This window comes from Culicoides brevitarsis, chromosome 2 (assembly GCF_036172545.1).
Source record: "Culicoides brevitarsis isolate CSIRO-B50_1 chromosome 2, AGI_CSIRO_Cbre_v1, whole genome shotgun sequence".
NCBI lineage: Eukaryota > Metazoa > Arthropoda > Insecta > Diptera > Ceratopogonidae > Culicoides > Culicoides brevitarsis.
The window spans coordinates 40,911,682-40,934,080 of NC_087086.1; the positions used below are offsets into that span (position 1 = coordinate 40,911,682).

Consider the following 22,399-nt stretch of genomic DNA (forward strand, 5'->3'; position numbering starts at 1 on the left):
TTTTAGTTTTTTAAAAATTTTGTTAATTTTTCATGATTAAAATTTTTCATTAATTTTTTTATATTAAAATTTTGATAAATTTTTCATGATTAAAATTTTTAATTAATTTTTTTGTATTAAAATTTTAAATAATTTTTTGAAAAAAAATTCAAATTTATTTTTGAAATTTAAATTTTTAATTAATTTTTTTATAGTAAAATTTTAATTAATTTTTGAAATTTGTATTTTTAATTAATTTTTTTTATATTGAAATTTGAATTAATTATTAAAATTTTTAATTATTTTTTTTTAAATTAAAATTTTCATTATTTTTTAAAACAAAAAATTTTAATTAATTTTTTTTTAATATAGAAATGTTAATTATTTTTTTAAAATAAATTTTTTAATTAATTTTTTAAAATTGAAATTTTTATAATTTTTCCAAATTATTTTTTTTTAAATTAAAAATTTTAATTAATTTTTAAAAATTAATCAATTTTTTTTTTTTCATTTTTTTGGGTTTGAAAAGGTTCGATTTTTAGATTTTTTTTTTCTCTTTTTTTTTTTCTATTGAAATTTTAATAAAAAAATAAAATTAAAATTTAATTTTTAAAAGAAAAAATTTACCAATTTTATCAAAACTTATTTATTTTTCGTATGAAAAAAGTACAAAAAAGTCTTATTTAATTAACATAAGTCAGGAAGGCACATGGAATGGCAAACATTCGAGAGAAGTTACAATCGACTTGGACCTGGTTGCGGCTCCTTTGGTTGTTGCTTCGAAGTCGACGGAGTATTCAACATTTCTTGCAATATGCGATCATTCCGTGAAGTTTCGCTAATTTTCACTTTTGGCGTTGTCGATGTCGATGCAGCTTTTTCTTGAAGCATCGATTGAATTTTGGCACGTTCTTCGCGCATTTGAGCCACAGTTTTCGTGCATTTCTGTGGCCCAAAGCGACCTTTGGTACTTTGTTCCATTTGTTTAATACTTGGCGGCGGTTTTTTCTGCGGCTTTGGGATAATTGGAGGCGCTTTGTATCCTTTGTAGCTTCTGTAGGGACTTTCACTTGGTTCCGTGTACAAAGCTTTGCGGGCAATTTGATGAGCTGCCGAGTAACGGTATGGATCGATGCGAGGCGAAGCGTTTGGTTGTTCGACGGGTTCTTTATCGGAAGTCTTTTGTTCGTCTGAAGATGATGTCAATCCAGCAGTTTCTTCGTGTTTTTTGAATTTAGGACGTTTTCTCGAATTTTTATCACTTTTATCTTCGTCATTGGAGTCATCTGCGCTGTTCGAGTCTCGCGAAGGTCTCTTTAACTTGCTGCGTTTTTGTTTCTTCTTTGGAATTTCTTGTTTTTCAGGCACTTCGTCGTGACTCATGGATCCATCACGCGAAGAAGGCGGCGTCAAACACGACCCAATACCGTATTCAGCCAAATCTACTCTACAAAATTGCGGATTTTGCATGTCACTTTGGATGGTAAGTAAATCTTCGCCTTCGGGGGATCTCGAACCAGATCGCGGATCAGAACTTGACTCCCCGATACCCGATTCAGGACCTTCTTCATTGAAAATTTCTTCGTCACTAATGAGATCAATCACATTTTCTTCCGGAATTTCTCCTTGTCGTCGAAAGGAATCCGGCAGAATTTCATCCAACGAATCACTGTTGTACGGATCTCCTTTATATTCGGCGTCAATTTGTTCGGGAGACGCACAAAAGTCATCATCATCGTCAATTTCGATGGTTTCAGATCCAGAATTTGACGCATCAGAGTCATTTTCAACATTTGGTAAATTTGAGGTAACTTGAACTTTTTCGGGTGTCTTGCGATCTGCATTTAAATCTAAATTGTCAATTTCATCGAGATCGTTAATTCTCGCCTCGTCACAGGCACTCGGACACGAATCTGTGTCAGCTTGAAAAATATCTTCATTTTCTTCGTCAGAAGAAATGCATCCCCCATCTTCGGGTTGATATTCCTCCAATTTGAATAATCGAGTTTTGTTGTAAGCTTCGCCGCCCATTTGGCGATATTCCTCGACATTTACGGCATTTCCAACTCCAAGCAAGTCTCCGACACGCAATTCGCTGTTTTGCACAGTGACGGGTTGTAAGTTGATGAACATCTTGATGGGACCGTAAAACTGTGAATGCTAGATTTTTTAGTTTAATGTAAAGGAAAAGTGTGGAAATGATGCAATTTTTACCTCAAAATCGACGATATCCACATGATCGCCTTCGATAATGAGTTCTCCAAGCTTTTCGCGATGCTGAATGATTTCTTCGCCCAATTCGTCGCGTCCCAAGTTGTTGCGAAGTTTTTTCAAGACGATATTTTTGCCGCCTACTGCTGCTTGATCGACGAGATGGTAGTTTACCATGCTTTTTCCCTGATTTTTCCGCGGCGTCAAGGAAAATTGTTGTTTGTTTTGGTATGAATTGCCCATGTCACAATTGGAAATTTGTCTTGGGTCGTGAAAAATTTTAAATTGTGACATGGGAAATGGTAGAATTAGCAAAAAGGCGATTTTCAGTATCAATTTTGAACTTTTTTGCCTCTATTTAGCTGCTTTTTTCTGTTTCCTGTAACGAATTCGGGAGAAAAAAATTATTTTGAGATACAATTTCTTAAATTTTCTTACCTTGAAAGTTTCGCTTATGATCACAAAGGCATCAACGGACGATTTTTCGAAGAAGGGCGACTGAAAAATGTCGCCGATGTCGCCAGTCGAAAATTTTTGTAAACATTGACTAACTTCTGACCCAAAATTGAGACCTTTTTGGACCTTTGTGGCAAGAAATCAGGGAGATTTTGATCTCATTTACGCAACACACGGTTCAGCTACTTACAAACACAACAGTTTTGGTGAGTTTTGACCTCGTCTTTGCTGAAATTTGATTTTTTTTACTTTTCACAAAAGGTAAAAAATAAATTTTCCAATATTTTTCTCCTAAAGGCTCGGATTTCGATGTCATTATTCGATTTTTAAGCCTTTTTTAAAGATTTTTCATGTAAAATCTTTGAAAAATTTGATTTTTCCTAATTTTTCATGAATTTTTGATGATAAATTGCTCTAATTTTTTCTTTTTTTTTCTCATTACGATATCATAGTAACCACACACACCTCAATAAAGGAAAAAAAAGAGAAAAAATACGTCAACAAAGCAAGAGAAGTAACTGATAATGCATAAAGCAGCAGTAGTTGTGAAATTAATATGCAATAGGTAGAATTTTTAATCAATTTGTTTCCATTATTGATCGTCGTCGGCGAAAAAAGTCGTGAAATTGTCCCAGAAATTGAGCGACATTGCACATACAACTACATTTGAAGTGACCTTGGTATCGATAAAACAGCTCGGAGCATGGCAGAGCCACAGAATCCGCTTCCGCAGGGCGTCAATCCCGAAAATAATCCGCAACCAGGTGTGCCGTTGATCAATGTCAACAGAAATCGACCGAATCAAGTGCGTAATTTCATGATTTTTCGCTAAAATTCTTTAATTTTTCTTTGTTTTTGTTTTCAGAATCCACTAATGAACGTTCGGGATCGACTTTTTCATGCGCTGTTCTTCAAATCTGCGTTACAATATGCTCGTTTGGTGCCCAAGTGAGTTAATTTCATCAATTTTTAATAAAAAATCTTAAAAAAAAAAAAATTTTTTTTAGACCCGTTCGTCGTGCAATTGAATTAATAATGCTATTAAAGGCAGTAGGAGCCTTTTTCATCCTCGTCTACATTCACATCACATTTTCACAAACGCCCGCTACTTGTTTAGATCACATCAAAAACGAATGGCCTCGTGATGGCATTCTTCGTGTCGAGATTTTACGAAATAGTCAGAACGGGAAAGCCCCTTCGACGGAAAATGAGTTGACAATTCTCCGAAATACGAATAAAGGCGGTTTAGTGAGCATTGATCCGTCGACGACGTTGCCGCACGAGCAAAATCCGTACCAACTGAATGAAGATACGCGCGACGAATCGCCCATAAATCAAGAAATTCTGGCAAATAAGAGTCACAGCGACTCGGGAGAACTGTTTTCGACGACTTTCGTGCAACGCGATGTCAATCAGTCGTCGGATGTGTTGGTAAAAAGTACGGATTTTCATGCGACGAGTGCGACAAAAAAGTTATCGAACCCCTTTTTGGCAACGACGAATGATTCTGTTGAAGATGAGGAGATTACGACAATCTACAAGAACGAATCTCTTGAAAGAAGTGTCAAATTTGAGGAAAAATACGACTCAGAAGCGAGTCTGAAGTCAAAAGTACCCGAAATGGAGAAAATTGCGAACGCCGTATGGAGCGATGATCAATATGTCGTTGAATATTCCTTGGAATACGGGTTTTTAAGACTTTCAGCAGCAACGAGACAGCGACTTAACATACCCGTGCACGTTGTAACGCTCGATCCGCAGCAAGACAAGTGCTTTGGCGATGCATTTAGTCGATTTGTGTTGCACGAATTCTTGGGATACGACGATTTACTGATGGCTTCTGTGAAAGTTCTCGCCGAACAGGAAGATAATCAAGGATATTTGAGGTAAAAAAAAATTTTAAACCTGAAAAAATCGAAAAATTAATTTTTTTTTCTTGTAGAAATGTCATCACGGGCGAACATTATCGTTTCGTATCAATGTGGTGGATGGCTCGCGGATCGTATCCAGCAGCTTTTTTCATCATGATTCTCTTCGTAAGTCAAAAACAACAAAAATTAGTCCATGAAATAATTTTAATTACTTTTTTTAGACAATTTCCATCTCAATGCTTCTCCGTTACTCACATCATCAAATTTTCGTGTTCATAGGTAAGTCTCATTCACACGAGTGAACGCAAAAAAATTGTTTCATCAAAATAGATGACTTATAAATGTCTTTAAAAATATTGTTTTTCGTGTTGTTGTGTGGGTTTTTTGTCTGTGCGCCATAAATTACAACGCGAACGTGCAGTTTTTCAATTCGTTTTTAATGAATCCATTTTTTTTAGCGTCGGAGATGTAACTTGAATCCTGAAAAATGTTGAAATTTTTAATTTTTATGCGAAAATTTTAAATATAAAATGATTTTTTGAAAGTTTTGATGTAAAAATTGAGGAAATTTTACTCAAATTGATAGAAAAAGATCAATTTTGTTGGAAATTTGAGCTAATTAAGTGACGCACATGCCCTCGAGGAGCAAAAAAAACTTTATTTTAATTGCAGCAACAGTTGCTCACGCTTCTCGTGTGCCATCTCTAAGCAATAAGCAATTATAATTGTTTGTCTCTTACTGTTTTTTGCTTCCTTTTGCGATTGGATGGACATGAAAAATGCTCGTTTTGAGTTTTTTACAAAGTGTCGGTCAAATTTTGATGGATTTTAGTTCAAAAAGTTGAAAATTTGTCTTAGCATGACTTGAAATTCAAAATTTTAATTCTTAATGAGAACCTAAAATGTTAATTTTTTTTAAAAATTTGTCACAAGATACTTTTTAATGATCCATAAAGTTATTTAATATGAAAAATTATATTAAAATTGATTTTTTTTATTTTAAAAAAAATTAAATATTTAAAAAAATTAAATATTAAAAAAAAAAATAATTATTTTAAAAAATTAAATATTTAAAAAAAATAATTAAATATTTAAAAAAATTAATTAAATATTTTAAAAAAATAATTATTTTAAAAAATTAAATATTTTAAAAAAATAATTATTTTAAAAAATTAAATATTTAAAAAATAATTATTTTAAAAAATTTTATATTTAAAAAAAATAATTATTTTAAAAAATAAATTTTTAAAAATTTTTTTTTTAAATTTCAATATTTAAATAATATTAAACATAAAAAAATTTTTTTTTTTAAAATTTAAAATGCGCTCATGTAAATTTTCAGTAAAAAACGTTTCCCGTTATCATTTTCCATGTTCACCTGTCCCGCATGACGTGCCTTACCGAAGCAAAAACAAATAAAAACACAACACAAAATACTTTTAAAACTATAACGATGATGCAATTAGCGTAAATTATAATTGATATTACTCTTGTTTTGTTCTCGCCATACAAAATATCCAACGCCTGTTATTGTAAAAACTCTTCTAGCTTCCATTTTTTGTTTTTTGTGTGTTTGTGTTTCTCCGATAAACTCACGCTAAAACATAATTAGCTCGTTTCTTGCAATTTGTGCAATCACACTTGACTGAACTTTGGAATTTCTCGACGGCCGCCATTTCTCTCTCGTTATTTATCATTACGCCAATTAAGAGAACATTAGTCATCAGTTTAGTCTTCGTTCCTCTCCAAGGCGAGCGCCTACTTGGATTATAGTTGAATGTCCCTAAAACGAAAAAAAAAGTAATTTACAAACGAGATAAAATCGTTTTTAATTGACAAAGTCTCGTCGTCGCACGGGATGAAAGCTTTTTAAAATAAATTTACGAAAAAACTTCTTTCTTTGACTAATTACAGCTAATTGTTTGTGTTTTATTGAAAATTTTTTAAAAAAATTTTTTTTTTTTTAGTTGACTTACTGAGCATGTTGGAGATGAACATTTCCGTGAGATTTCCCGCCGCTCCCTTGTTGACCGTTATTTTGGCTTTAGTGGGTAAGTACCTTTTAAATTTTTTTTTTTCGATGGAGACGCCTTGTTATTTACAAAAAATATGATTTTTTGCTGTGAGGAATTAAAAATAAAATTCCTGCCGTTTTTTCGGCTTACAACAATTAAAAATTGATAATTCCGTTTGATGATTTTTTGATTCTTTTTTTTTCTCTCGTGTGTAATGTGCGTGAAAAATGAAGCTTTTATTAGTCCACACGCCTGTCGCCATCAATCCCATTACGGATTTTAATCCGATTAATAACAATGGAGTGGATTTTTTGCGCGCCAATGCAATAATATTATCATAAAAATCATTTTTATTTATTACTCGTGATTTTTTTTTTTTTTTTTTGATTCTGAAACACTGAAAGAAGCTTATCATCAAATTATTATTCAATAAAATGCATTTCGGCAGAAACCAAATTGCAATTTGTGTCTTTTGTCGTCTTCCGCGCACGTGACACCGAGAAATGCAATTTCGGAGGAGAATACTAATTAAGGGAAAATTTAATTTAACATTTGCTTAATTAAGTGAGAGATGTCGAAATTAGACACTAAATGACAAGGTATCGAGAATTTTCTGACCAATTATGTGTGTGTGAAAAAGAGAAAAAGTCGCTTCAAAGGAGGTAAATAATCGTTTTACGGTGATAGTCGTCATTAAAAACTTAGCAAACAAAGACATCAAAAGAGTTGAGACTCATTAAAATATATCGGTGATGCTTTTTAAATGTCCTGCAGGCATGTATTGTGTGTCTTTTCAATCAGAGACGATGACACGTTGAGTGAAATAATTAACTTTGCTTTGAATTTCAGTACAAGACACACACTCGGAAAGTGTTCAATTGATAATAATTTTATTAAAAAGTTGACAATTGACATTTAATCAGCAAAGTGTTTGATCGAAATTGGCATTTTTGTGTGTGATAAGGACCTTTATCTTTTTGATATCTCTTTATTACCTACAAAAATGTGTCACAAGTGTCAACTGAATTCGATATTTGTATGATATAAGCAATTAAAATTTATTGTTTTTAAAAAAATATTTTTTTGTAAAATTTTTGGATTGAAAAAAAAATTTTTCATGTTAAAAAAAAAATTTAAGTAATTTTATGAACATTTTTTTTTATTATTAATTAAAAAATTTTATTAAAAATAATTTTTTAAATAAAAATAAAAATAAATTTTAAGAAAATTTTTTGAGAGAAATTTACAATTATTTTTATTTTTCAATAAGATTTTTTTTCTCATTTTTTTAGAAAAATTTTCAAAATTTTTTAAAAACTTTTTATTTTTTAATGAAAGAAATTTTCTAATTTTTTTTAGAAACATTTTCGAAATTGTAAACAAAAATTTTTGGAGAAAAATTTTTTTTTTTTCAGAGAAATTATTTAAAATTTTTTTATTGAGAGAAATTTTCTAATTTTTTTTAAAGAAATTTTTAGAAATTTTTTAAAATATTTTTTTTGAGAGTTTTTTTAATTTTGAGAAAATTTTTTGTTTTTCAATGAGAGAAATTTTCTAATTTTTTTAAGAGAAATTTTGGAATTTTTTAATATTTTTTTTTTAACAGATTTTTTTTTTTTAATTTTGAGACAAAATTTTTAATTTTTTTATTTTTGAGAGAAATTTGGAAATATTTGAAGAAAATTTTAAAATTTCTTCTTACTTTTAATCAAAAAAAAAAAAAAAAAAAAAAATTAAAAGCCTTTAATATTCAAAATTTATGATTTTTCGTCAAAATTTAGTAACTTAAGACACTTTTACTCGAAAATTTCTCTATTGTTTCACTAAAATCTTCTCTATTGGTTCATAATTTCATAAATTTGATTAACAAAAGAGCCTTTCCTTCAATTGTTTCTTATCTTACTCTAAACATGCAAAATTATTATTGACTTTCTTGTTAATTTTAATCACATGGTTTACAACAATTGCTGGATTATGTTCAGCAAAGCTTTAATTTTATCAATTTATTGACTTGCATTCGTCTTTTAACACATTTTAACAAACCACAAACACCTTTTTTGGGACGAAAATGCATTTTGATGGCAGAATTTGGAAAGTCTTTGGCTTCTGGATTAATTAAGAGATTATTTTTGGACGAACGAAGATGATTAAAATTATTAATCCTTGTCCAAGGTTGTCATTTCCTTAAAAAAATTCATTATTTGCTCAAATTTCGTGCAGCGTAATGATCAAATCGCCCAACAAATCATTATCTCCCGACATCATCGCCATAAAAAAATTCTTCCTTGCATTCATAATGATGACTCGACTCGCCTTTGTGCATGAAAAAAAGATAAAAAAAAATAAAATTATGGAAAAAAACAACAAGTCAACTTATCTTATTATGCTTCTTTTGTGTATTGGGACCATTTTTCCTTTGTAACAACGTGTGTTTCAACAAAAAAACATGCGAATCCTTTAATAATTCATCTCGCTTCTGTGTATTTTTTATATTTTTTTAAACAAATTTTATTTATTATTTATGAAAAATAACTGACGGAAAGCTGCTTGCATATTACCTGCCTTTGAAAAAAAATTAAATTGTTAATGCATCATCGTGTCTCGCATTCGCATCTATCAGGTTTTAAAAATCTTCATTCACAAAGCGGCAGCAGCGATGAAGGATAAGAAAAATAATTTAACTGGATTTTATGCCTGATGATGCATTTCCCGTGCCTCGTCGTTAATAAATAAATAAATAAATAAAAAGTTACACGAATGACTTTTACGAGAGAAATTTTTCCTCCTTTGCCACTTCCGTGAACTTTAAAAGTCTTCTTGTCTGAATTAAGAATTTATCTTGTCAATCGCTGCAACATTCCACGAAGATGATTGGCAACTTTCCTTTGAAATTGCAATTTTTATTCAAATCGAAAAAAAAATCGTAAAGCAATCATCGAAGAAGACTTACAAAAAAGCCTTCGAGTAATTTTTTTGTCGTTCGAGACTTTATATTTGATGATAATTGGTTGCCAATTTGCCTCTCAGCTACCTGCCTTATTTTTTTTTCGTTCAATTCAAACAAATTAATTGATTGGAAAATGTTTGCTGTGCAAAAAAAAAATGCGAGGCGATGGATGATACCTCTTAAATGCGCGATGAATTTGAAAAATTATAAAGTATTTAAAAAAAAATGTTGACAAAAAGAAAATAATATGTTGTTACATACATATGAAGGTACACACACAAAAAAATATATTTTTTTCAAAGCGATTCTTTTTGAAGCAATATAAATAAAATAATTGTACCACTTCATAAAATTCATTTTTTTTTCATGGTACGAATTCAATGCATGTGTCGACGACGAAAAAAATGGGGCTTATAAATAAATTTAACAAACAGGAGTTTTTTCTGCGAATTATTTTTGTAGTCGTGGTACTCAATACAACATATTTGCGGAGAGAGAGAGAGAAAAAAATCGTATTAAAATCCATAAATTCAGTAGAAAAAAATTCAATGGGACTTTGGAGAACGTGGATGTTCAACTTTGGTTCGATTTTTTTTTTTGTTAAAATTTGAATTTAGGGCTTTGTTAGTTTTAAGAGCTGAAAAAAGTTTGATTTAAGTTCAAATTTTAACCTTTGAAGATTGTCAGTTTTATGATTTTTATGTAGAAAATTTGATTTAAAACTTTTTCTATTAAAAACTTGAAAAACTGAGAGCTATATTAACAGCTGAAGATGTCAGTTTTTGGCCTAACTTTTAAAAAATGATCCTTAAACAAATAAAAAGTATTTTTAAATGAAAACTGACAGCTTTTTATGATGAAATTTGTGAAATCTGAGTCATTAAATGAGAGCTGAAAGATTTTTTGCTTTGTCAGTTTTTGGCCTAACTTTTATAAAATGATCAAAAATTAAATAAAAAGTAATTTTAAATGAAAACTGACAACTTTTTATGATAAAATTTGTAAAAACTGAGAATTTTGAAAAACTGAAAATATCTTAAAATCAAAATAATTAAAAAGTCCCAAAGTTTAACATCTCCGTTATTTTCAAAGTAATAACTCAATAAATGTAAATTTGTTAAAAAATATCGAGTCCTCGTTGCTTTTTTCTCTCGCTACGTGTACTTTGTGTGTGCACGTCGGAAACAGCCCAATAATAATAGAACTATTATTGTTATTTGTTTATTGAATTTTATTATTTGTACAAACATATGTTCCTACTTTTCGCAAATGACGTTGTTCCAGCCCGGCAACACAAAAAAAAAATATTCACAAAAAAATAAGAAAAATTGTATCATATGAATTGATCACAAATAATAATAACAACACAAGCAACAGGCACGACAAAGAGGATGAGAGGAAAAAAAACTGGGAGGCAGCAAAAAAAAAAATACGAAGAAAAACACACAAAATGTTGTTATTCAGTTTGCTACTACTGCTTCCCATGCATAGTATCCATAGTAATATATCACAAAAATATATCAAATTTCCAATATTTTATATAATAATGTGTGCATATGAGACGATATAATAAAATCTGATTCCTCCGATGATGATGATGATGTTCACAAGGTTCATTCATTGTAATAATAATAAAAATAATATAAGAGAGCACAAAAAAATATGAAAAACGGAAAAATCATATTAATAAATCTAGATACGGTTTCGGCAATGTCCGTTGGGGAGATCCTTTAGTTTTTTTTTCGTTTGAAGAATTGCGTGCATATTTTGTTGCTTTGACCTTTTTTTGTTGTTCGAGTGCGATGGGAGACTCTTTAATAGTTTTTATAAATTAGGTTAGATAAATAAGACATTTTTTTGTGGAAAAAGAAAAATTTTTGATCTCTTTTTATTCTTAAAGAAAAATCATAAATTAAATAAAAAATTAAAATTATTCAAAAAAAAAATAGGTAATAAAATAAAAAAAATCAGAAAATTTAAGAAAAAATCTTAAGAAATTTTAAATTATTTTTTAATTAATAAAATTAAGGAAAATATATTTTTTCAAGAAAAAAAATAAATAATTTTTTTTTTATATTTTTAAAAATAATATTTTTTAAATTAAATATATATTTTTTAAAAATTATCTTTAAATTTTTTATTTAGTGTTTTGATAGTAAGCAAAAAAAAATAAATATTATTAATTAAATATTTTAAAAAATATTATTATTAAATAATATTTAATAATAATAATAATAATTTTAAATAAATATTATTTAATAAATAATTTTTTTTAAAAATATTTAATAATAATTATTTTTTATTTTTAATATTTAATTTTTTTTTTGCATCAAGTCATTTAATAAAAAAAAATTAAAAATATTTAAAAAATAATATTTAATAAATTTTAATAAATATTTTTGTAAATTTTATAAATATTTACTTCAAATTTATTTTTTTTACCATTCAAAATTGCTTTTTTAAATAATTCTCTTAAATTAAAGCGCTTAAAAATATTTTTTCAAATGAATTTTCCTCTATAAATTTTAATAATAATTGATCCTTAATTTGTTTGTTCCATTACACAGCGAAAAATTTCCAACGAAACAAAGGCATTTTTGTTGTTTTGTTATTTGATGATGATAATAATAATAAATTGAACAAAATATCGCAGAAAGTTCGACGGCAAGTTAATTATTAGCTAATATTTGTGTGAGTGTGCGGGCGTTGTTTTGGTTTTCATTTCATTCAAATATTAAATCGCATTGAAAATTAGTCAAAAATTGCGAACAAATAAAATCAAATATTTGGCATCAATTTTTTATGATTGTAATGATTAAATTTGTGCCATGCCAGTTTCAATTTTCACTCATTTCATGTAAAATTTACGTAATGGGGGGATGTAAATTAAAATTTGATATGCAAGACTTTACACTTTGATGCCGACAACGTAGAAATTTGTCATAATTCATAACTTTCCGTGCACGTTTCGAGTGTGAGTTCATGTGAAATGGACGACGAATGTGATACTCGTGCATGAAAACGATGAAATTTAATCCAGATTTGAGAATTTTCTTCACACGTCGCACGAGGCGAGTAAAAAATGTCTTTTGAAATGGCTCGAGAATTCGAATGTAATTGGAAACGACGCACGAGAATGTTCTTTTGATACATTTTTGATGTTCGTGGGAAGTCGAAACGAGACGTAGGAAGGCAAAAAGGAGGAGACCACAAAAGATTAAGTTATAAATTTCGAGCAATTTCAAGTGCTTATCTTTCTCTCGTTGTATGAACTTCAACCCAAAAACTCCTGCAATTAATTCCTGTTATGCTGCAATTAAAAGTTCTATAAAGATAATGCCTCTTTTTAAGCATTAAATCTGCAGTTCGGTGTGTCGAGACGAGAAATGTGTATAAAAACAATAACCATCGAGGAATAAAATCAAATTGTGTGAGTTGGTTGGCATGATGGGTCAAAATCTCTCAAATTTCACAAAAATTCCCTTTTTTTAAAAATTTGTTGACATCTTTGGATCTAAAAACATATAAAATTCATCAAAAAATTAAAATTAAATTAAAATTGAATTAAAATTAAATTAAAATTGAATTAAAATTAAATTAAAATTGAATTAAAATTAAACTAAAATTGAATTAAAATTAATTTTAAATTAAATTAAAAATTAAATTAAAATTAAATTAAAATTAAATTTAAAAAAAATTAAAATTAATTTATTAAAATTAAATTAAATTAAAATTAATTAAAAATTTAAATTAAAATTAAATTAAAATTTAATTAAAATTAAATTAAAATTAAAATTAAAATTAAATTAAAATTAAATTAAAATTAAATTAAAATTAAATTAAAATTAAATTAAAATTAAATTAAAATTAAATTAAAATTAAATTAAAATTAAATTAAAATTAAATTAAAATTAAATTAAAATTAAATTAAAATTAAATTAAAATTAAATTAAAATTAAATTAAAATTAAATTAAAATTAAAATTAAAATTAAATTAAAATTAAATTAAAATTAAATTAAAATTAAATTAAAATTAAATTAAAATTAAAAATTAAAATTAAATTAAAATTAAATTAAAATTAAATTAAAATTAAATTAAAATTAAATTAAAATTAAATTAAAATTAAATTAAAATTAAATTAAAATTAAATTAAAATTAAATTAAAATTAAATTAAAATTAAATTAAAATTAAATTAAAATTAAATTAAAATTAAATTAAAATTAAATTAAAATTAAATTAAAATTAAATTAAAATTAAATTAAAATTAAATTAAATTAAAATAAAATTAAAATTAAATTAAATTAAATCAAAATTTAAAAAAAAAATTAAAATATGCACGAAAATGATCTAAAATAGAAAAAAAAATCATAAATTTTTAATTTTTCTCAAAAAATTGTGACAAAACTTACATTTTTCTTTAAGAAATTTGCCTCATTTTTGATCAATTATGAAATTTTTTTGAATTTTTGGAAGTTTGAACCGATTTCTCATCTCAGAGTCATCCAACATTACCTTCCATCCATAAATGGCATGCACGACAAATTAAAGAGCAATGCAGCGCACAGTCATTAAAACGGATTTTGATCTTTTGCACTTGCCTAAAATGACAGACTCCAACATTAACTTTATTTTATTCCGGAATATCGTAATCCAATTATAAATTTTAACGTTCTGTCTGTATTTCATTTAAGGATTTATTTTAATGGGTAAGCTTTTTGGATTGATTTTGTCTTAACTCCCACATAAATAATCATAATAATAACATTAAACACAGAAACGCAGCACGAACCGACGACGACGACATGTCAAAGCTGCCACAAAAGCTAATGAAGTGTATTGTTTATCAATTAAACACATAATTCAACCCCATCACGCATCACCTTCGTCTAATTTTCGTCACACACACAAACACTTCTCTTGAGATCTGCTTGGAATACGTAATTTTTCCTGTCAACCATCGACTTTAAAGAGACAAGATTTTTATTATTTTGCTCTGCCGAAACTCACACACAAAACATTAATTACCATTTGCTTCAACGAAATTTTCCGCAACTGACATGGATACACAAAATAAGCCACAAAACGATACATATTTTGTTACCTAATCAAATATGAAATTGTGTTCATTTCATCATCGCCACACACAAACTCACAATTTTTGTCATAATATATTCGCGTGATTGACATGACAAAAAAAAACATTTTTGGGGAAATTTTATATAATAATAATAATCATTATATAACAAAATATTAATTTTGTGGGCATTTTATTTTAAAATTGGGCTTTTTTGGCGCTTATAATTAATAATGACGATAATTAGCCAGCTCAGTTTGGTAATTTGAGATTTTTATTGCGAGGTAATTGATAGACAGAATCCGAGACAACAATTTGTTGTTTAGTTAAAAAAAAAAAAATAAAAACAATTGCGATTAAATCATTAAAATTTAAAAAAAAATAAATAAATAGTGATGGTTGTTGTTTGTTGTCGTTTTATTTAAAAAAAAATAATGAATGAAAAACAAAATGAAAAACATTTAGATTTTTTTTATGAAAATTTTCGATTTTTAGGCGTCTTTCTCAAAAAAAAATTTTTTTTTTAAATTTAAAATTATTTAAATTAAATAAAAAAAAATTATTTTTTAATTAAATTAAATTAAACTTAATTTTTTTTAAAGTATTTAATTATTAAAAATTTAAATTTATTTAAAATAATATTTTTTTGAATTAAAAATTATTTGTAAAAATTAATTAATTTAATTTAAAATTATTAAATTAAATAAAAAAAATTTTTTTAAAATTTTTTTAATAAAATTTTATTTAATCAATAACTTAAATGAAACTTTTTATGATTTTTTTTATATTTTTCAAAAACTTTACAAATATAAAAAAAATCAAAAAATATTTTTTTTGCTCTTAAAAAATTAAAACTTTAATTTTAAAAAAAATTATTAATTTTAAAAAATAAATATTAGTTTAAAAAATTATTTGTTTTTAAAATTTTCTAAAAAAAAAATCTTTTAAAATATCAAAAATTATATTTTCACATTTTTGTACTCCTCAATGCGACATACGGAAGGACAGACAGTTTTTTTTTTAAATAATTTTTTTTCGAAAAATATAAAATTTTTTCTCAAAGGATTTAAAAAAAAAATATTTTTTGATTTTTATCTTTTTGAATAAAAATTAATCAAGTCACGTTAACCAAAATTTCAAAAAATAAAAAAATTATAATTTAAATATTTTTTTTTATTTTTAAATCATCGACTTCAATTTTTACTAAAAGCGCTCTTCAACTCATCAAATCCTTCGACAAATGTAAAAAAAAATCACCATGCAACGGGAGAGAAAAAAAATATTTAAAATAATCTGATAGGAAAATGATGCTTGAGATAATCTCTCATTAGGAGATCTTTTCTGGAAAATTATCTTGTTTATTATTTTTTTCCGTATCCTTCAAAAAAGAAAAAAATAACAAACAAATAAACACGACACGATACGAAAAAAAGAAAAAAAAAACAAGATAAGTTGTTTTGGTCATAATTTGTTTTCTTTTTCTTTTTCACTTCATTTTTTTTTGCCTCGGATAATTTCTATATTTATTTATTTATTTTTTTTTAATTCCAGGTATGGAGGCAATCATGTCAGAATTTTTCAATGATACAACAACGGCATTTTATATAATCCTCGTTGTATGGTTCGCTGATCAATATGATGCAATTTGTTGCCGGACATCGGTTACCAAGAGACACTGGCTCCGGTAAGTTTGAGGAAATTTGATTATTATCATCGCATATTTCGGAATTTCTTAAAAAAAAAACGAGAAAAATTACAAATTTAGTCAAGTTGAATAATTTGCTTGATTTGGTCGGAGATATTTGTCTGGATTGATTTGCCCGAGCAGTAATTATTTGTGACATCGGAGCAAGGGAAATGGACAATGGCATCCATTTTCCGTTCAGAAAAGAGTAGTTTGCGGTTCTAATTGGAATCTTTTAATAAAACAGTTCATTAACGGCATTAAAATACAATTAAATTGAATTAAAATCAGGTCTCTGCCCTACGTGTGTTGAAAATTTATTAATATGTTCATTTCATTGCGAAATAAAAGACCGATTTAAATATCGACATAAAATTAAATGAATGTTCAATTAAGAGTTGTTGGGGGAAGAGTTTGCGTCTGGAATTCAAATGATTTCAAAAAGCATTTTTTTTACGTTTTACAACTGAAGAGAGTGAGACGAATGACTTCTGTAAAGCAATTTCACTCGAGTTTGTATCAATTTTCCAATATATTTATTTGTAAATAGAAATAAATAATAATGCGACTGAAGAATTTTTCAATAAAAATCATATTTCAACGTTGTTGTGATTTATTCGAGTTACTTGCACGTAATTATTTTAAAATCTTCCAGATTTAGCGTAACCTTAGTTCTCGTGCTTTTTGTGCAATAAATATTTTTTTTATGTAACACAGCTTGCTTGCTTTCTAGTTGGTTGGATGTTAGTTGACTTCTCTCTCTCTCGTTGTTCAAACTTTCTGCGTAAAAAAATTGCACACAAAAAAGTTCATCCAGCTTTTTATGGCTCATCCAAGGTTTCGGGCGTTACTTTTAGATGAAATTAGGGAATGTAGATTAAGGGTTGTCTGTGAAAATTTTTGTTTAATTTTTGAAGATTTTAAAAAAACTTGATATTTTAAGAAATTTAAGAAAAAAATTTTTTTTAAACAATTTTTTCAATTTATAATTTTTTTTTTGATTTAATTTTAAATATTTAATTTTTTTATATTTTTTAATTTTATTATTTATTTTTTAAATATTTTTTTTGAAAAAAAAAAATTTTTTTAATTAAATTTCTAATAAAATTAAAATTAAATTTTTTTTTTGAAATTATTTTTTTTTATAATAAGTTCAAAATTTTTTATTTTGTTTAAAAAGATGAAAAACAAAAAAAATATTTTTTTTTTTAAAAAGTTCATAGTTTTTAATTAAATTATTCTTAAATTAATTTGAATTAAAATTAAAAATTGTTTTTTTTTTACGAAATAAAAATTTTTTTATAAGAAAAAGGGAAAAAACATAAAAAAGGGAAAAAAATTAAAATACATATTTAAAAATAAAAAAAAATAATTTTTTTAACATGATTTGTTCGTTTTTAATTTTTTTTTAATTTGAAATTTTTTTATCGTTTTAAAAAAATTAACAGTTTTTTTTTTAATGGACATTTCTTAACAAAAAATTAAAATTTGAAGTTTTCTTGATAAAAAATTATTTTTTAATTAAAACTTTATTAAAAAAGTTCACAATTTTCAATTTTAATTTAAAAGATAAAAATTTTAAAAAAATTAAAAAATAAAAAAAAGTTTAAAAAAATAAAAAAAATTAAAAAAATAACAATCTTTAAGTAAGATACAAAAAAAAAATTAAAAATTTTTGCTCTTTTCAAATATTTTCATTTAATTAAGGTACTTTTTTTCTTAATTTTACACTTAAAATAATAAAAATTTAGAATTTTCGAATCTTTTTTAGATAAAAAATTTAATTTTTCAATAAAAATTCAAAAGTTTCGTACAAAAATGCGCTCAAATCATCCCCGAAAAGCCATTCATCGACGAATCCCGCACTCCAAAGGCAAAAATTCTGTTAGTTACACCTATGATTGTGCAATGCATTGTTCTTGAACAGCAGCAACAACATTTCTATGCATGCCTCCCTTTTTGCACGACGACAACTCTACGTCGACGAGGACTAGATAAGGCAATATCATTTATTAAAAAAATACTGAAAAAAAAAAAATCCCGAAGAAGAAGAGAAAAAGTAATAAACTGGTAAAACATTGGATTTTTTCCCCGGCAATGCGCCGTGTTCGTGCATTGTGTTGCACTCCTAATACTTCCAGACAATTGGCTTTGTGTTTTAAATAAATTAAAATGGTCAGTCAGATATCACCTTTACTGCTGTCCTTCGTCGTTGTTGGTTGTTTGTTGTTTTTTTTTTTTTTTTGATGTTATTGCACCTCCGTGTCGATGTCGAAATGACGAAGGAGGACGACGTCGAAAGTCAATTAGAGGATAAACTGAGTGAATTTCAGCGAAATGACACAAACAGCGAAATTGTGGTCGCGAAAGTAATTAATTTACAACGACGACGACTATTTTTCGAAAGGTTTTTTTTTATTAAAAATAATATTCTCGGAACGGTAACAAGGAGACGACCCTTTTTTTCGTATTATTAACTGCCGCATATTTGCAACCAACAACTCAACTCTGATGAAAAGAGAAAAAAATAAAATAAAAGAGGAGACAAAAAGTTTCATTGCCTTTTTAACACCAACAATGTCGATACATTGTCGTATTTCTGGTTGTTTGTCGATGTTGTGTGGCAGGATATAAAATTAAAGTCTCTTTGGCTTGACGTCGTCTCGTGTGTGTGTGTGTGTAAATAATATTTTTATTGGCGAAATGCTCAATTAACTTGAATGAATGAAGTGTGCGATGATGCCGACACACAAAAAGAATTCTTTGAATTAGCAAGTAATTTTGATAAGAATTATTTTCGATTTAATATTTTGAAATTATTTTGAAAATTTAAAAAAAAAAATTAAAAAATTTTTAAAAAATTTTTAAAAAAATTAAAAAAATATAAAATTAAAAAAATTTAAGACATAAAAAATGAAAATTAAAATAAATAATAAATTTAAAAAAAAATTAATTAAAAAAGAAAATTAAAAATATAGAATTTAAAAGAATTAAGTTAAAAAAATTAAAGAATTAAATTAAAATTAAAAAAATATGAATAATAAAAAATAAAAAAAAATAAATTAAAGAATTAACAAAATAAATTTTAAAAAATGAAGAAATTAAGAAAAAAAATTTAAGTTTTAGAAAAAATTAAAGATTCAAAAAAAATATAAAAAATTAATAAAATTGATTTTTTTTTAAATTTGATACAAAATTTATAAAAAATATTTTTTTTTTAGAAACATTTGAAAATAAAAAAAAAATATTTTAATTTACGGATTAATTTTAATTTAATTTAAATAAAAAAATGTTTTTAAAAGAAAATATTTAAAAAAAAAAAATAAAAAAAAAATTGAAAAAAATTCTTTTCTTTTAATTTCTTTTGTTTTCCTTAAAACTTTCCTATATAGTTTTTAAAAGAATTTTTTTTAATCTTAAATTTTTCAAAAATATTTTCCTTTAAAAAAAATAAATCTGTAAATTTATTTTTTTTCATTGTTAAATGTCTCTCGAAAAAAAATATATCTCATGAATTTTGCATCAATTTGTTTAATATAAAAAAATTTTCATTTTTATAAATTTTTTTAAATATTTTATTAATCTTTAATTTTATTTTTAATTCTTTTAAAACTTTATTTTTCAACTTCTGCTTTAATCTGACAAAAAATTTAACCAAAATCAATGTAGAACGTCAAAAATATCCCACAAAAAATCGAGTGAGAGTCAAGAGTTGTGTATGGTTTATGATAAGAGTCCTTCATTTATGTTGTTTTGCGATGTTATTGTTGATGTTGTTATTTTGTTGCGCTTTGTTATAAAATAAAATAAATGCTTTGCTTTATAGCGGCAACAACAACAAGGGCAATCTACCCGAACTAAAGCTCTCGCTCTTTGCTGTTGTGACACCGCGCGCCGTACAAAAGGTCGTTTAAGTGTCAACCGTTTTTCAACCTTTTATAATAAGAGCATTGTAAATATTTTTTACTTGTTTCTCTCCTCTTTTTTTTTTTCGTCATCTATTCGTGTGAAATTGCGAGGCAGAATGACACAAATGCAAGAGTGAAAAATAGCAATAACCGTCGTCTCTCCATCTCTCCACAAAGGTGTACGACGACGAATCAAGTGCAAAATTCCTTTTCTCGTTCTTTTTATGTCGTCGTCGCTGTTAAAAATGTCGTTTGTTTTCATTGTCTTTTTGATGTACAATTGAAAATACGAGTGAAAATGGGAAAATATGACGATTTCTCGTCACTGAACTCGTAAAAATTGCAAAATGTGAGATCAAGAGATCGTGAGATTCGTTCGACAGACAAGAATGGTCGAACAATTGAGGTTTTTCCCGTAAAAAAAGGAGTTTTTGAGATCAAAAAGACACGGAACAAAGAGACAAGTTGAATTAAATACACAATAAAACCACTTCCAAGATATTGTTTTGTGTGATGTTTCTGCTTCTGGTTGGTTAGTTACCAAAGCCAAAGACAAACTGTACCGAACAACTATGAAATCTCATATTTTTTGATAGAAATAATAATAACGTTATTCATTTCAAAGGGAAAAATTATTATTATAAAGGAAATAAAACACACACACAGAGCAAGAGAGAGTGACAAGTGCCACATAAAACTTTGTGAAATAAAATATTTACCTTACGAAGCGGAGGAGGGCGCACGATGCTTATGACAAGTGCGATGATGATGAGGATGAGTGAAGGGAAGATAGATATTAATTTAGATGATGATACGGATACCACCTAATTAACCTCCTTTTTTGTTATTTTGCCACTTCTTCGACAACAACAGCACAAAAACCGGGGCAAAACAAATTTTTCCTTGATGAAAACATAATCGACATTATCTTTATTAAACAACAGCGAAGACAGCGACGACGTCGAAGATGAGAGGTTTTTGTTTATATCTCTAATATTATCTTTCGGTTACCATTCGCCAATCCGGGTATTTTTTTTTAATGAAACAAACACTTCATCATGGCAACCGAAATTTTATTTTTGGCGTAACTCTTTTTATTTTGTTATTGCCTTTAGATTAGATAAAGAACGTACTTTATTAACTTTTATTGATTGTAAATATGTTGCGAAACGGTGAAGAGAAATTTTATAAAGGAAATTGTTTTGAAATTGCGGGAATTTTTACTTCATTCGAGGTTGAAAATTTTTATATTAAAAAAAAATTTGATGAAATGTAAAAAAATTAAATTTTCATTGAACAATTTTTTTAAGATTTAAAAAAAATATATATATAAAATTTTTTTAATTAAATAATTTTTTATTAATTTTTTTTTATTAATTTTTTATAATTTTTTTAAGTTTTTTAAATAAACTCTTTCAGTAAAAAAATTAAAAAAAAAATTAAAAAATTTAATTTAAATTTTTTTTTAACTCTGTTAGTTTTCGAGAAAATTTAAAAAACATTTAAAAATTTAATTGACGAATAAATTTTAATTCAATTTAATTTTAATTTAAAAAATTAGAAAAAAATATAAAAAAAATCTTTAAAAATTATTTTGATTAATATTTAACAAAAAAAACTCTAATTTTTTTATTATTTTAATTTTATTAATTTTTTAAAAAAAATATCATTTATTTTTTTAAAATTCATTTTCAAATTTTTAGTGAAAATTAAAATTTTAAAAGAAAATATTCAACTTAATTTAAAAAAAATACAATATAAATCTGGTAATAATGCAAAATAATTTATTTTAAATTTATTTTTTTACTCTGTAAGTTTTCGGGAAAATTTAAAAAAATAATGTTCAATTTTAATAAATTTAAAAAATTAAAATTAAAAAAAAATTAAAATTTTTAAAGAAAAAAAAAAATTTAAAAATTTTTTGTTAAAAATTGGAAAAAAATTAACAAATTTATTAATTACCTAATTTAATATATTTTTTTTTAATTAATTATTTTTCAAAATCAAAATAATTCTTTATTTTAAAATAAAATATTAAAAAAAAATAATTTATTTATTTAATTATTTATTTATTAAATAATTTGTGATCCTTAAAAAATAATTAATTAATAAAATAAATATTGATAAAAATTGAAAAATTTAAAAAATATTGATTTTCCATAAAAACTTATTCTCATACAAAACAAAAAATGGGTCAAACCAAAAAAAAAATCTCTTGAAAGAAAACCTTATCTCAATCTCTTCTCCGAAAG

General features: G+C 25.8%; 2 protein-coding genes across 3 annotated transcripts in view; one reads left to right on the top strand and one right to left on the bottom strand.

The window, feature by feature from the left end:
• Positions 1 to 611: 611 nt before the first annotated feature.
• Positions 612 to 2,409, bottom strand: LOC134831222 (uncharacterized). 2 transcript variants are annotated; one of them, XM_063844896.1, is made up of 2 exons: positions 2,194 to 2,409; positions 612 to 2,130 (listed from the first exon to the last, which is right to left on the bottom strand). In XM_063844896.1, exons 1-2 carry the CDS (start codon positions 2,365 to 2,367, stop codon positions 715 to 717), a joined length of 1,590 nt encoding a protein of 529 aa, XP_063700966.1. In that variant the 5' UTR covers positions 2,368 to 2,409; the 3' UTR covers positions 612 to 714. The 2 variants fall into 2 exon arrangements, with proteins under 2 accessions (XP_063700966.1, XP_063700965.1); XM_063844895.1 differs by having other exon boundaries at positions 612 to 2,139.
• Positions 2,410 to 2,715: 306 nt separating this feature from the next.
• LOC134831492 (membralin) overlaps positions 2,716 to 22,399 on the top strand; it is a 36,327-nt gene continuing 16,643 nt past the window's right edge. The window contains exons 1-8 of the mRNA XM_063845227.1: positions 2,716 to 2,852; positions 3,099 to 3,451; positions 3,512 to 3,594; positions 3,654 to 4,532; positions 4,589 to 4,682; positions 4,739 to 4,796; positions 6,485 to 6,568; positions 16,107 to 16,239. Coding sequence (XP_063701297.1) covers positions 3,350 to 3,451; positions 3,512 to 3,594; positions 3,654 to 4,532; positions 4,589 to 4,682; positions 4,739 to 4,796; positions 6,485 to 6,568; positions 16,107 to 16,239 — 1,433 coding nt within the window. The 5' untranslated portion in view covers positions 2,716 to 2,852; positions 3,099 to 3,349. The remainder of the gene's footprint in view (positions 2,853 to 3,098; positions 3,452 to 3,511; positions 3,595 to 3,653; positions 4,533 to 4,588; positions 4,683 to 4,738; positions 4,797 to 6,484; positions 6,569 to 16,106; positions 16,240 to 22,399) is intronic.